Source organism: Notothenia rossii (genome assembly GCF_949606895.1).
Source record: "Notothenia rossii genome assembly, chromosome: 10".
NCBI classification, from domain to species: domain Eukaryota; kingdom Metazoa; phylum Chordata; class Actinopteri; order Perciformes; family Nototheniidae; genus Notothenia; species Notothenia rossii.
The window spans coordinates 1,354,802-1,370,784 of record NC_136908.1 but is presented as its reverse complement, the minus strand read 5'-3'; the positions used below and the strand labels follow the sequence as shown (position 1 = coordinate 1,370,784).

The window sequence follows — 15,983 nt, the reverse complement described above, 5'->3', positions numbered from 1 at the left end:
GAAATACATTGCTTTTAACCCATAAGAACCTGAGGTGACGCGCATGTCACACACAATTTTAGGGTGTAGCAGGGGTGTCACTTCAAGTATACCCTTAATTTCAACTCATATAGTCCTGAAGCGACACCCAAGTCACATTTCTGAAAGGTCATGTGACCATTGGGATGACCTCATGTTCAATTAGCAGCCACCTTTCCTGACTGTTTTCTCCACAAGCTAACTTCAGTCTGCCAGCTAATTTGCCCCTCTGCCCATCCTGAGGATAAAAGGTAAGATCCATCAAATCCTATGGTTGAAATATTGGATAACATGTTGTTTGTCGAATATAAATCATTGTTTAGACTTTTTATTTTTTATTCTGTGGTAAAAGAGCAAGTAAATATGTGTGTGACATAGACGTCACTGCAGGCATTTAGACTAAACTGGTAAAAAAAATAAGTGTTGTGACCTATATGTCACAATTAGAAAACTTGTCATTATCTGATCAGTTTACTTAATTCAATTATACTCAGTAATATATTGTTATTATATTATATATATATAGCTAGCTATAACTAGTAATAACTAGTTACTTATACTACTATCTAGCTAGCTACCTACAACATGGCAGGTTTAGGACTAACGTCATGTGGCACTTTACCTCACAGCTGGAAATGATAATTACCGTGCTGTAGGGTAAAGTGCTACCAACGTTACATGATGACATCAGCTGAAAGTCATGATTATTTTCCATATTTTCTTCTCTAGATGAACAGGAAAAATAGGTGGGATGGAGACAAGGACATCCAGAAGATCCTGGAAATAATCCTGGATGGAAACGAAAGTGAGGTGGAGGGATTAGGTGGTGAGGATGAAGATGAGGATGAATTTGATGATCCTGTCTTAGATCCTGATTATCAGGAGGAGCCATATGAGTCGGAAAGCGACATAGGGGAAGAGGAACCACCTCAACCAGAGGGAGAAGAACCTCCTAATGAAGAACCTCCGACTGCAGCATCCCACCGTTCTACTGGCCAAGAAAGATTCTTATGGCGAAAAAAAGCTTTTGAAACACCAGACCACACCTTCAAAGGAGAGAGGGTCCAACCTCCAGATGAGCTCCCCACTCCCCTGCAGTACTTCAGGAGGTTCATTACAGATGAGATGCTTGTGGCAATGATGGAGCAAACCAACCTCTACAGCGTTCAAACCTCTGCCACCCACAAGAACGTGCAGACCACAGTAAAGGAGCTGGAAATCCTAATCGGCATGTACCTGCGCATGGGACTTTGCCAGCTTCCAGGAAACCGTGTCTACTGGGAAAACGACACAAGGATTGGCATGGTCGCTGACAACATGTCACGCGACCGTTTCCAGACCCTCCTCACATCTCTCCACTTCACCGACAACGAGGCTCCATCCAACAGGCAAAAAGGGGATAAGTGCTGGAAGATCCGTCCATGGCTTGACATGTTCCGCAAACAATGTCTCCAGATCACCCCGATGGAGCACAACTCCATCGATGAACAGATGGTCTCGTTCAGAGGAACGCGCTGCCCCATCAGGCAATATGTGAAGGGCAAACCCCACCCCTGGGGATTCAAGATCTGGGCCCGTTGCTCATCCGACGGAATCCTATGTGATTTCCAGGTCTATGAAGGTGGCACTGGGAAAAGAACCACACTTGGAATGGGAGGAGATGTGGTCGTCAAGTTGTGTGAAACTCTTCCATCAGGCCAGAACTACAAAGTGTTCGCCGACAACCTCTTCTCTTCAGCCGCACTGGTGCGAGAGCTTCGTCAGCGGCAGATCTTCTACACAGGTAACACACACACACACACACATACATACACGCACACACACACAAACACACACACACACACACACACACAGGTAATAACAACATACCTATGGTCTCATTCTCCTTTGTTTCTAGTTTTGACTCATCTTGTCTTATTCTTTATGTATTACAGGAACAGTCCGCAGCAGTCGCCTGGCTGGATGTCAGCTTGAGGATGACAAGAGTCTTGCCAAGAGAGGCAGAGGATCTTTCGATTGCCGGGTGGAGAAAGAGGGGTCCATGGCCATAGTAAAGTGGCATGACAACAGACCTGTCACCTTGATCTCCTCTCAAACAGCAGTGGAACCACAAGACAAAGCTAGGCGCTGGAGCAAACCCCAGAAGGCATTCCTTGACGTCATCCGGCCTAATGTCGTCAAAGAGTACAACACCTTCATGGGGGGGGTGGATCTCATGGATAGATGCCTTCTCCGGTACAAATACCACATGAGATCACGGAGATGGTACATCTACCTCTTCTGGCACACCCTCATGGTAGCCCTGGTCAACGCGTGGCTGATCTACAAGAACGACTGCAAGCTGATCGGTGAGAGAGCACTGAATCTAAGAAGATTCCAGGCAGAGGTGGCAACTTGCCTCATCCTCATCCAGGCAAGAAGGGGGCGCCCATCACTTGACATGAACACTCCATCTCCTTCAGCACCTCCCACGAGAAAGAGAGTCCGTGTTGGAGTTCCTGATGATGTCCGTAAGGACCACTTTGGACACTGGCCCGTGAAATCTACCGAGCGTGGCCGCTGCACAGTCTGCAAAACAAATGCAACCACCACCCTGTGTGAGAAATGCGACGTGCATCTCTGCTTCACAGAAGAGAGAAACTGCTTCAAAGGCTACCATTTCTAAACAGCCAGCAGTAGGCTTGGAAAGGATAGTGTAGGATGACTGGGAGGAGAAGAGGAACGGGAAGTTGTTGAGATGTAGGTGTTGTGGAATTAAAAATATTCCTGGTGATTATTGACACTCTGTTTCACGTGTTCCAAATGGTTCCAAATCTACCAGGCAACATGTTTTCTATTGTTCAGATTGTACTTTTCCTGCTGTTGATCTGAAATAATTTCTAGCCGGACATTGTTTTTTTTATTATTCAAGTGGCATTGGATGTTGATAAAAATAAAAAGTCAGCTACATTCTCAGTCTGATTAATTTTAGACAAATGAAGATTGACATTGACCTAACAGACAAAGATCCACCTCTCACCTGGTCCAGTTTGAAATGTCAGACACCTGGTGTGAAAAATGAATGAATGGCACTTGTTCTACACTAGTAATACATGGCATATTACATATAATAGATATAATACATATTGTATTGTCTCTTGAGGACAGTGTGGGACATGGACATGGTCTTTGAATAGAGTGCAATTGCGTTATCAACACAGGTGAGTCAGGTGAGCACTAATGATCAGTCCCTTGCTGCAGGTGTGGTGCTCTGGCGACAACACTTGACCTTTATTTGATGATAACTCCTTCTGGGAAGGTCTTATGGACCTTGGGGAATGGACTTGATATAATTGTTCCTTGGGAAATGTAGATGTTAAAAAACATATGGCATGCCTAGGTGTAGAGATGTTTGGTGGGGGCACTTTTGGGGCCAATAATGGCATGCGGGCCCTTTTGGGGGCAATCGGAAATGCAAATACTCCTTTCTCTCTCTGTGCTCTTTCTGAGATGGTTTGACCATGACTAAGTCATCTGAAATGGATTCCATTCCTTCTCAGCTTTCCAACCATACATAATATGCCTATGGTAACATCTTTGGAAGCTTCAGAGTTAATGGAATGTGCTCAGGAATGTCAGAAATGTCAGAAAACACTGTACATTTAATAATTTAATTTAACAATCAAATAAGACTGCAGTGACACTGATGTCACTTTTCAGATCTCTGTCATCTGGTGGTGGAATTTAGATTTTTTTTTTAGACATGTGTTCTATGTGCTCTATTCAACCTGTGTTATGCTCCCACTAATTTTTATTGAGCCAGAAATTGGTCCAGGTTCTTATGGGTTAAAATCGTGCTGTGCAACACGAAAAAAAGGAGAAAATCGTGTTGGTGAACACGAAATGCCATGAGACTGGGTTGCAAATAACACACTCTCACATGACTCAGTGAGACCCTACTGCCTCCCCCCCAGACTGCAGAGTGTCTGATCTGTAGCTCACTGTTACATCCCAGAAGATTAATATGAATATTTATAATATTTCCGCACCTTAAAGAAACCAAATAGTGCAAGAGAATGGAGCACGGGACACTATGTTGCAAGTCAGATGTAGATTAAAGTGAACTGTGTTCTAGAGTAGGATGAGATAAATACTGTTCAGTGGAATCAGATAAAGAACCCAGTGTGTGATCCTACAGTGTGTGTGAGCAGCACGAGGACAGAGACAGCAGAATAAAGCATGTCTGCATCTTCTCACTCAGGCAGCACAAGATCAGCTTTCACTCCTAGAAAGTCCTAGAAAAGACAAATTAAACTTAACTAATGTGCATTTTCATTTTTGTAAAGCACTTAGAATTGCCTTGTGTTGAAATGTGCTCTATAAATAAACTTGCCTTGCTTTCACTTTCGATACACAACCTGAGTGAGCCCGATTTACCAGCAACAAGTGACGCGACGCTCAGACTGAATTCTCATTGGCTCAGAGGAGCTGGTGTTTACCCCCTTCTGTGTTTCTCTCTCATTGACATCCCGCTCTGTAGAAAGGACGGCTGTGTTTCTGTGGATAAAGAACATTTCACACAGAAAGCCTCGATGAAGATGAAGATGTTGCTGTTTCTGCTTCTCCTGGGAATAGTAGGCCCACACTGCACATCTGCACGTGAGTCTTTTGATTCTTTACGTTGGAAAATAAGAAGTGCTTCGTGTGTTTATGGGCTGTGTGAGTTTAAAGTGTGATAGTCTTTCAGCTCCAGGACTGACCTGCAGGTTATAGAAGTGTTAGGAAATAAACTCTTTATCTTAAAGTCCTCCTTCCTGTTCACTGATCCAATCTTAAATGGTGGTGTACTTTTACTTTTTTTATAGACCGTTATTGACATTTCAAAATGATACTAATACATATGAGTTATATATAAAGTCTAGTAGTTTTCTAAATGCAGAGAAGTGGACGTAAGTGAAAAAGTCCCTGAGTATCAGGGCTCTGGTTTCTGATTGAAGAGCAAACAGCAGAAGAAGAAACCATATAGAACCTGCTCCCTGTCATTACACATGAAGAACATAGAGATAGATCTCTGGGAAGCTAATCACATTCAACGAGGTCAACATCAACATCCTGTTGTTGTTGTTGTTGTTGTTGTTGTTGTTGTTGTTTACATGTCTGCTTGGCTGTAGTACTGCATACTGAGAGAACATCACACTGAGACTGACATGTACTGAGAGAACTATGTGATGCTGTTTAGTAGATCCATCAATCAGGAGCTGCTGGTACTTCTGGATATTCATGTATTACAGATATATGTATTCATGTATTACAGATATATGTATTCATGTGTTACAGATATATGTATTCATGTATTACAGATATATGTATTCATGTATTACAGATATATGTATTCATGTATTACAGATATATGTATTCATGTATCACAGATATATGTATTCATGTATCACAGATATATGTATTCATGTATTACAGATATATGTATTCATGTATCACAGATATATGTATTCATGTATTACAGATATATGTATTCATGTATCACAGATATATGTATTCATGTATTACAGATATATGTATTCATGTATCACAGATATATGTATTCATGTATCACAGATATATGTATTCATGTATTACAGATATATGTATTCATGTATCACAGATATATGTATTCATGTATTACAGATATATGTATTCATGTATCACAGATATATGTATTCATGTATTACAGATATATGTATTCATGTATTACATATATATGTATTCATGTATCACAGATATATGTATTCATGCATCACAGATATATGTATTACAGATATATGTATTCATGTATTACAGATATATGTATTATAGATATATGTATTCATGTATCACAGATATATGTATTCATGTATCACAGATATATGTATTCATATATTACAGATATATGTATTCATGCATCACAGATATATGTATTACAGATATATGTATTCATGTATTACAGATATATGTATTATAGATATATGTATTCATGTATCACAGATATATGTATTCATGTATTACAGATATATGTATTCATGTATCGCAGATATATGTATTACAGATATATGTATTCATGTATCACAGATATATGTATTAATGTATCACAGATATATGTATTCATATATTACAGATATATGTATTCATGTATCACAGATATATGTATTCATATATTACAGATATATGTATTCATGTATCACAGATATATGTATTCATATATTACAGATATATGTATTCATGTATCACAGATATATGTATTACAGATATATGTATTCATGTATCACAGATATATGTATTACAGATATATGTATTCATGTATTACAGATATATGTAGTGCTGTGTACCTGGACTCACATTCAGGTTCAGGTCCGGACTCAAGTCCAGAGGTTCAGGTTCAAGTCCGGACTTATAAGTCCGGACTTGTGTCAAGTTGTGTGAGTAACTAAAGTGAACTTATTGTGAGCTAATTATCAATTGAAAATAAACTCATAATCAACTCAAATTCAAACTCGTCAGGTTTATTGTGCCCCCTTCCAACTTGTGTCTACACCATGTCTTTTCTAGAACTCTACATGTGTTACTAACTACACAACACAACTACATACATAGTGATGTACATACAAGACTCAATATGCAAGAGTACAAGTCTATGTGTTCTTGTTCAAGAACAACAGCATATTGACATTGTCTGGGTGAAGTGTTGCTCTTTCGGCAGACACTATATCACCATACATACAAAGGAGTTAGCTTAGCAACACTACCAAATATGGCAACCAGCATCCCACGCTGTCAGTGTCCAGCTTCCCTTGACGTCACACAGATCTCGCGAGCAGTTGCGATATTTTGCGAGACTTCGTGAGCTCAGTAATGTCCGCTGTTACAGTATAAGTTGAGTCATGACAACTGGCGACATTCTATTATTTTCGTCATAGGAATCCGGGGCGTGTACATTGAGGACCCATTGTTGACTTACCAGGAAAGAAACATCGTTTGTCGTTTACGTTCATCTTTTGCTATATCTGCCTTCCTAAGATCCCTTTGCTGCACATTCAGTACTCGTATGTGAGGTTGTGGGTGAGAGTCCGATATCGTGACGCTTACAGGGAGGTATCGAACATTTCAAAGTAGGCGACTGTGTGGATGCCTGTTCAAAACATTGCAAACTTCAATAAATCATTTAAATTATATATTTGTGTCCGACTTTCATTTGTTCATCGTTCTTAATGTGATGTATAGTAGCTTTGATAGCTGTCCATACCTTCACACAGCCTAAAAGTAAAACACAAGTTGTTTATTCACAGCCTGAACGCTCATCGAGATGACTGGATCAGTCATGACAACTTGTGATCAGCTCCGATTAAATTGTGATATCAATTCTGTAGCTAACCTCCAGGGAGCACGTTTATTTGATGAAATACCTGTATCCCTCTCATCACAACAAGACTCTACACTGTGCAGGAAAAACAATTACATACATGAAAATAACCTTGATGCATGGGAATGAAACACACAAACTAACAGATAAATCATCAGAAGAAGGCAGAGAGGAAGTAAATAACAACAGGAACACGGAAGGCAGACAGAATTGCTTAGACACGGGTGTCACATGAAATTTAAAGGTTCTGGAAAGTTCCTTATACAGATTCCTCATGAGATTTTTCTATCTCATGAAGTCCCTAAGTGACACACACTGAACAGTCTGGGGTCATGGTCCTTGTCATTTGCTTTTGTCTTCCCATAACAACATGTCCAAGATGTCCATGTGTCAGGCTAAAACATGTGACAGAACTAGCTAGATTTGGAAAGGTTTTTTGTTGCTAAAGTTAATATTCAAACCATTTAAGAATAAAAATGCTTACATGACATGTCATTTGTTAAACATTAAGCTGTGTTCGGCTCTTTTCTGCTGTAACAAATGTAAATGTCCCCTCTGTGGGACGAATAAAGGTATTCTGATTCTGATTACATTTAACCTGTTGTGGAAACATTTCTTGATGAAATTGATATGAAACAAATGCCATAAATATTGCTGTGACACATGGTGTCACATCGGGACTTTAACCCTAAACATTCACAGTAAACCCAGTGTGACATATATGCACAATTAGAAATATGATTATGATCTGGTCAGTTAATTTAGCTGATTCAATTATATTTAGTTAACATATGCTTTATTCTTCAATTCATAGTATGTTCAAACAAATGCAAACCAAAACATCATCCTTGTTAATTAAGTTATAAATAAGAGTTACTTTATCATTAAAGCCCAGATATTTGACACTAGGGAGGTTACTTGTCAGAAATGTGTCTATTTAGTCTAAATGACGTTCCCCTTAATTTCCCCAAAAGTAGAAATGGGTCCGGGTTCTTATGGGTTAAACGTATAGGCTTAAAGGCATAATAGAACTACCGTATTATATGTATTCAACTTGTGCCCCGCTGGACTTACTTTTCTGTGGTTTACCGTTACTGTGACATATCAGTATAGCCACGGAAGATAGTTTGTGTGTTTAATTCCCATGCATCAAGGTTATTTTCATGTATGTAATTGTTTTTCCTGCACAGTGTAGAGTCTTGTTGTGATGAGAGGGATACAGGTATTTCATAAAATAAACGTGCTCCCTGGAGGTTAGCTACAGAATTGATATCACAATTTAATCGGAGCTGATCACAAGTTGTCATGACTGATCCAGTCATCTCGATGAGCGTTCGGGCTGTGAATAAACAACTTGTGTTTTACTTTTAGGCTGTCTGAAGGTATGGACAGCTATCAAAGCTACTATACATCACATTAAGAACGATGAACAAATGAAAGTCGGACACAAATATATAATTTAAATGATTTATTGAAGTTTGCAATGTTTTGAACAGGCATCCACACAGTCACCTACTTTGAAATGTTCGTCCCCACAACCTCACATACGAGTACTGAATGTGCAGCAAAGTGATCTTAGGAAGGCAGATATAGCAAAAGATGAACGTAAACGACAAACGATGTTTCTTTCCTGGTAAGTCAACAATGGGTCCTCGATGTACACGCCCCGGATTCCTATGACGAAAATAATAGAATGTCGCCAGTTGTCATGACTCAACTTATACTGTAACACCGGTACGCAGCACTAGATATATGTATTACAGATATATGTATTCATGTATCGCAGATATATGTATTCATGCATCACAGATATATGTATTCATGTGTTACAGATATATGTATTCATGTATTACAGATATATGTATTCATGTATTACAGATATATGTATTCATGTATCGCAGATATATGTATTCATGTATCACAGATATATGTATTCATGTATCACAGATATATGTATTCATGTATCACAGATATATGTATTCATGTATCACAGATATATGTATTCATGTATTACAGATATATGTATTCATGTATTACAGATATATGTATTCATGTATCACAGATATATGTATTCATGTATCACAGATATATGTATTCATATATTACAGATATATGTATTCATGTATCACAGATATATGTATTCATATATTACAGATATATGTATTCATGTATTACAGATATATGTATTCATGTATCACAGATATATGTATTCATGTATCACAGATATATGTATTCATGTATCACAGATATATGTATTCATGTATCACAGATATATGTATTCATATATTACAGATATATGTATTCATGTATCACAGATATATGTATTCATATATTACAGATATATGTATTCATGTATCACAGATATATGTATTCATGTATTACAGATATATGTATTCATGTATTACAGATATATGTATTCATGTATTACAGATATATGTATTCATGTATTACAGATATATGTATTCATGTATTACAGATATATGTATTCATGCATCACAGATATATGTATTCATGTATCGCAGATATATGTATTCATGTATCACAGATATATGTATTCATGTATCACAGATATATGTATTCATGTATCACAGATATATGTATTCATGTATCACAGATATATGTATTCATATATTACAGATATATGTATTCATGTATCACAGATATATGTATTCATATATTACAGATATATGTATTCATGTATTACAGATATATGTATTCATGTATCACAGATATATGTATTCATGTATCACAGATATATTTATTCATATATTACAGATATATGTATTCATATATTACAGATATATGTATTCATGTATTACAGATATATGTATTCATGTATCGCAGATATATGTATTCATGTATCGCAGATATATGTATTCATGTATCACAGATATATGTATTCATGTATCACAGATATATGTATTCATGTATCACAGATATATGTATTCATATATTACAGATATATGTATTCATGTATCACAGATATATGTATTCATGTATCACAGATATATGTATTCATATATTACAGATATATGTATTCATGTATCACAGATATATGTATTCATGTATTACAGATATATGTATTCATGTATTACAGATATATGTATTCATGTATTACAGATATATGTATTCATGTATCACAGATATATGTATTCATGTATTACAGATATATGTATTCATGTATTACAGATATATGTATTCATGTATCACAGATATATGTATTCATGTATTACAGATATATGTATTCATGTATCACAGATATATGTATTCATATATTACAGATATATGTATTCATGTATTACAGATATATGTATTCATGTATTACAGATATATGTATTCATGTGTTACAGATATATGTATTCATGTATCATAGATATATGTATTCATGTATTACAGATATATGTATTCATGTATTACAGATATATGTATTCATGTGTTACAGATATATGTATTCATGTATCACAGATATATGTATTCATGTATTACAGATATATGTATTCATGTATTACAGATATATGTATTCATGTATCACAGATATATGTATTCATGTATTACAGATATATGTATTCATGTATTACAGATATATGTATTCATGTATTACAGATATATGTATTCATGTATTACAGATATATGTATTCATATATTACATATATATGTATTCATGTATTACAGATATATGTATTCATGTATTACAGATATATGTATTCATGTATTACAGATATATGTATTCATGTATTACAGATATATGTATTCATGTATTACAGATATATGTATTCATATATTACAGATATATGTATTCATGCATTACAGATATATGTATTCATGTATTACAGATATATGTATTCATGTATTACAGATATATGTATTCATGTATTACAGATATATGTATTCATGTATTACAGATATATGTATTCATGTATCACAGATATATGTATTCATGTGTTACAGATATATGTATTCATGTGTTACAGATATATGTATTCATGTATTACAGATATATGTATTTATGTATTACAGATATATGTATTCATGTATCACAGATATATGTGTTACAGATATATGTATTCATGTATTACAGATATATGTATTCATGTGTTACAGATATATGTATTCATGTGTTACAGATATATGTATTCATGTATTACAGATATATGTATTCATGTATTACAGATATATGTATTTATGTATTACAGATATATGTATTCATGTATTACAGATATACTGTATGTATTCATGTATCACAGATATATGTGTTACAGATATATGTATTCATGTATTACAGATATATGTATTCATGTATCACAGATATATGTATTCATGTATCACAGATATATGTATTCATGTATTACAGATATATGTATTCATGTGTTACAGATATATGTATTCATGTATCGCAGATATATGTATTCATGTATTACAGATATATGTATTCATGTATTACAGATATATGTATTCATGTATTACAGATATATGTATTCATATATTACAGATATATGTATTCATGTATCGCAGATATATGTATTCATGTATTACAGATATATGTATTCATGTATTACAGATATATGTTTTCATGTATTACAGATATATGTATTCATGTATCACAGATATATGTATTCATGTATCACAGATATATGTATTCATGTATTACAGATATATGTATCCATGTATCACAGATATATGTATTCATGTATCACAGATATATGTATTCATGTATCACAGATATATGTATTCATGCTCCGCTCGTTTCCTGTTCACAAACACCACGAGGGAATCTGTATCCAGTCGGTTTCTGTTTCTCTATTTTGAAATAGCACCAACTGATGTAGCTACGCTCTTTATTCCCAAAGTGGGGTTTCATGTTTGTGATTTGTTTTGTGAAAGGTACGTAGATTTATTTTTGGAAAGATTTTAAAGAATAGTTATTTAATAAATCTGAATTTAAAGTCAAAGATAATCATTTCCTGACAGAAATCAAGAGGAAAGTGGTTTCATGAAATAAAGCCACTTATAAACTGTGTGAGAGACGCTCGTTGTATCTTTAAGAAACTCACTGAATACAGAGTTCAAACTCTAAACCTCAGGAGGAAGAACACGAGATGTCATTCGTCCCGATGTGATAGAGCTGAGGGATTTCATAAACAGCAAAGGGTTCAATCTGGTAAATATCAGAAACACTCTCAGAGAGTCGAGCAGCAGATATCTTCAGTCAGAGGTTTGTGATTTCAGATCTCAAAAGAATCAGAGAGTGTAATTGAGGAATGAAGCATCCTGAAGAGGAAAGGACTCCAGATGCTCTGAGCTGGAGTTTCTCTCCACGTTGAGATCTGCAGCTCTGACTTAGAGAGTTCTCTCAGAAGGAGAGAGACACCTCTGCAGAGTTACATCATGGATTCTTTTATATTTCATTATTCTGTATATTCTCTCAGGGACTCACTCTACTTTATTATTCTCTCTCAGGGACTCACTCTACTTTATTATTCTCTCTCAGGGACTCACTCTACTTTATTATTCTCTCTCAGGGACTCACTCTACTTTATTATTCTCTCTCAGGGACTCACTCTACTTTATTATTCTCTCAGGGACTCACTCTACTTTATTATTCTCTCAGGGACTCACTCTACTTTATTATTCTCTCTCAGGGACTCACTCTACTTTATTATTCTCTCTCAGGTACTCACTCTACTTTATTATTCTCTCTCAGGGACTCACTCTACTTTATTATTCTCTCAGGGACTCACTCTACTTTATTATTCTCTCTCAGGGACTCACTCTACTTTATTATTCTCTCAGGGACTCACTCTACTTTATTATTCTCTCTCAGGGACTCACTCTACTTTATTATTCTCTCAGGGACTCACTCTACTTTATTATTCTCTCTCAGGGACTCACTCTACTTTATTATTCTCTCTCAGGGACTCACTCTACTTTATTATTCTCTCTCAGGGACTCACTCTACTTTATTATTCTCTCTCAGGGACTCACTCTACTTTATTATTCTCTCAGGGACTCACTCTACTTTATTATTCTCTCTCAGGGACTCACTCTACTTTATTATTCTCTCTCAGGGACTCACTCTACTTTATTATTCTCTCTCAGGGACTCACTCTACTTTATTATTCTCTCTCAGGGACTCACTCTACTTTATTATTCTCTCTCAGGGACTCACTCTACTTTATTATTCTCTCTCAGGGACTCACTCTACTTTATTATTCTCTCAGGGACTCACTCTACTTTATTATTCTCTCTGAGGGACTCACTCTACTTTATTATTCTCTCTCAGGGACTCACTCTACTTTATTATTCTCTCTCAGGGACTCACTCTACTTTATTATTCTCTCTCAGGGACTCACTCTACTTTATTATTCTCTCAGGGACTCACTCTACTTTATTATTCTCTCTCAGGGACTCACTCTACTTTATTATTCTCTCTCAGGGACTCACTCTACTTTATTATTCTCTCTCAGGGACTCACTCTACTTTATTATTCTCTCTCAGGGACTCACTCTACTTTATTATTCTCTCAGGGACTCACTCTACTTTATTATTCTCTCTCAGGGATTCACTCTACTTTATTATTCTCTCTCAGGGACTCACTCTACTTTATTATTCTCTCTCAGGGACTCACTCTACTTTATTATTCTCTCAGGGACTCACTCTACTTTATTATTCTCTCTCAGGGACTCACTCTACTTTATTATTCTCTCTCAGGGACTCACTCTACTTTATTATTCTCTCAGGGACTCACTCTACTTTATTATTCTCTCAGGGACTCACTCTACTTTATTATTCTCTCTCAGGGACTCACTCTACTTTATTATTCTCTCTCAGGGACTCACTCTACTTTATTATTCTCTCAGGGACTCACTCTACTTTATTATTCTCTCTCAGGGACTCACTCTACTTTATTATTCTCTCAGGGACTCACTCTACTTTATTATTCTCTCTCAGGGACTCACTCTACTTTATTATTCTCTCTCAGGGACTCACTCTACTTTATTATTCTCTCAGGGACTCACTCTACTTTATTATTCTCTCAGGGACTCACTCTACTTTATTACTCTCTCAGGGACTCACTCTACTTTATTATTCTCTCAGGGACTCACTCTACTTTATTATTCTCTCAGGGACTCACTCTACTTTATTATTCTCTCTCAGGGACTCACTCTACTTTATTATTCTCTCTCGGGGACTCACTCTACTTTATTATTCTCTCAGGGACTCACTCTACTTTATTATTCTCTCTCAGGGACTCACTCTACTTTATTATTCTCTCAGGGACTCACTCTACTTTATTATTCTCTCTCAGGGACTCACTCTACTTTATTATTCTCTCAGGGACTCACTCTACTTTATTATTCTCTCTCAGGGACTCACTCTACTTTATTATTCTCTCTCAGGGACTCACTCTACTTTATTATTCTCTCAGGGACTCACTCTACTTTATTATTCTCTCAGGGACTCACTCTACTTTATTATTCTCTCTCAGGGACTCACTCTACTTTATTATTCTCTCTCAGGGACTCACTCTACTTTATTATTCTCTCAGGGACTCACTCTACTTTATTATTCTCTCAGGGACTCACTCTACTTTATTACTCTCTCAGGGACTCACTCTACTTTATTATTCTCTCAGGGACTCACTCTACTTTATTATTCTCTCAGGGACTCACTCTACTTTATTATTCTCTCTCAGGGACTCACTCTACTTTATTATTCTCTCTCAGGGACTCACTCTACTTTATTATTCTCTCTCAGGGACTCACTCTACTTTATTATTCTCTCAGGGACTCACTCTACTTTATTATTCTCTCTCAGGGACTCACTCTACTTTATTATTCTCTCTCAGGGACTCACTCTACTTTATTATTCTCTCTCAGGGACTCACTCTACTTTATTATTCTCTCTCAGGGACTCACTCTACTTTATTATTCTCTCTCAGGGACTCACTCTACTTTATTATTCTCTCTCAGGGACTCACTCTCTGAAGTATTTCGACACTGCGTCCTCTGGAGTCCCAAACTTCCCAGAGTTTGTGATGGTTGGGTTGGTTGATGAAGTTGAGATAACTCACTACGACAGCAACACCAAGAGAGCACAACCCAAACAGGACTGGATGAAGAACATCAAAGTAGAGGATCCTCAGTACTGGAAGAGAGAGACTCAGATCTATCAGAGTAACCAGCAGATCTACAAAGGCAACATTGAAACTTTAAAGCAGCGCTTCAACCAAACTGGAGGTTAGTTCATGTTTCACCTTCTACTGATAATATGTTGTTCATATCTTCATCCTGTACACACACACACACACACACACACACACACACACACACACACACACACACACCACACACACACACACACACACACACACACACACACACACACACACACACACACACACACACACACACACACACACACACACACGTGATATAGTGATACTCTCACTCCCTCTCTCTCTCCCTCTCTCTCTCCCTCTCTCTCTCCCTCTCCCTCTCTCTCTCTCTCCCTCTCACTCTCTCTGCCTCTCTCCCCCTCTCGCTCTCCCTCTCTCTCTCCCTCTCTCTCCCTCTCACTCTCTCTCTGCCTCTCTCTC

At 36.7% G+C, this 15,983-nt stretch overlaps 3 protein-coding genes across 5 annotated transcripts in view; 2 read left to right on the top strand and 1 right to left on the bottom strand.

Moving 5' to 3' along the window:
• The window catches only part of LOC307022903 (major histocompatibility complex class I-related gene protein-like), a 218,634-nt gene that overhangs the window by 196,817 nt on the left and 5,834 nt on the right, over nt 1-15,983 (bottom strand). The gene's annotated exons all lie outside the window — the stretch shown is intronic.
• LOC307022896 (piggyBac transposable element-derived protein 3-like) lies at nt 18-2,967 on the top strand. Its single transcript, XM_079655804.1, has 2 exons — nt 18-1,801; nt 1,953-2,967. Exons 1-2 carry the CDS (start codon nt 748-750, stop codon nt 2,681-2,683), a joined length of 1,785 nt encoding a protein of 594 aa, XP_079511930.1. The 5' UTR covers nt 18-747; the 3' UTR covers nt 2,684-2,967.
• The window catches only part of LOC307022902 (class I histocompatibility antigen, F10 alpha chain-like), a 455,191-nt gene continuing 443,707 nt past the window's right edge, over nt 4,500-15,983 (top strand). For all 3 annotated transcript variants that reach the window (XM_079655818.1, XM_079655820.1, XM_079655819.1), the window contains exons 1-2: nt 4,500-4,656; nt 15,358-15,624. In XM_079655818.1, coding sequence (XP_079511944.1) covers nt 4,590-4,656; nt 15,358-15,624 — 334 coding nt within the window. In that variant the 5' untranslated portion in view covers nt 4,500-4,589. The remainder of the gene's footprint in view (nt 4,657-15,357; nt 15,625-15,983) is intronic.

Excerpts from the sequence above, each read along its gene's own strand:
- LOC307022896 (XM_079655804.1), top strand. The coding sequence starts at position 748 with ATGAACAGGAAAAATAGGTGGGATGGAGACAAGGACATCCAGAAGATC. Across the intron at positions 1,802-1,952 it reads GCGGCAGATCTTCTACACAG|GAACAGTCCGCAGCAGTCGC; the intron begins GTAACACACACA and ends TATGTATTACAG.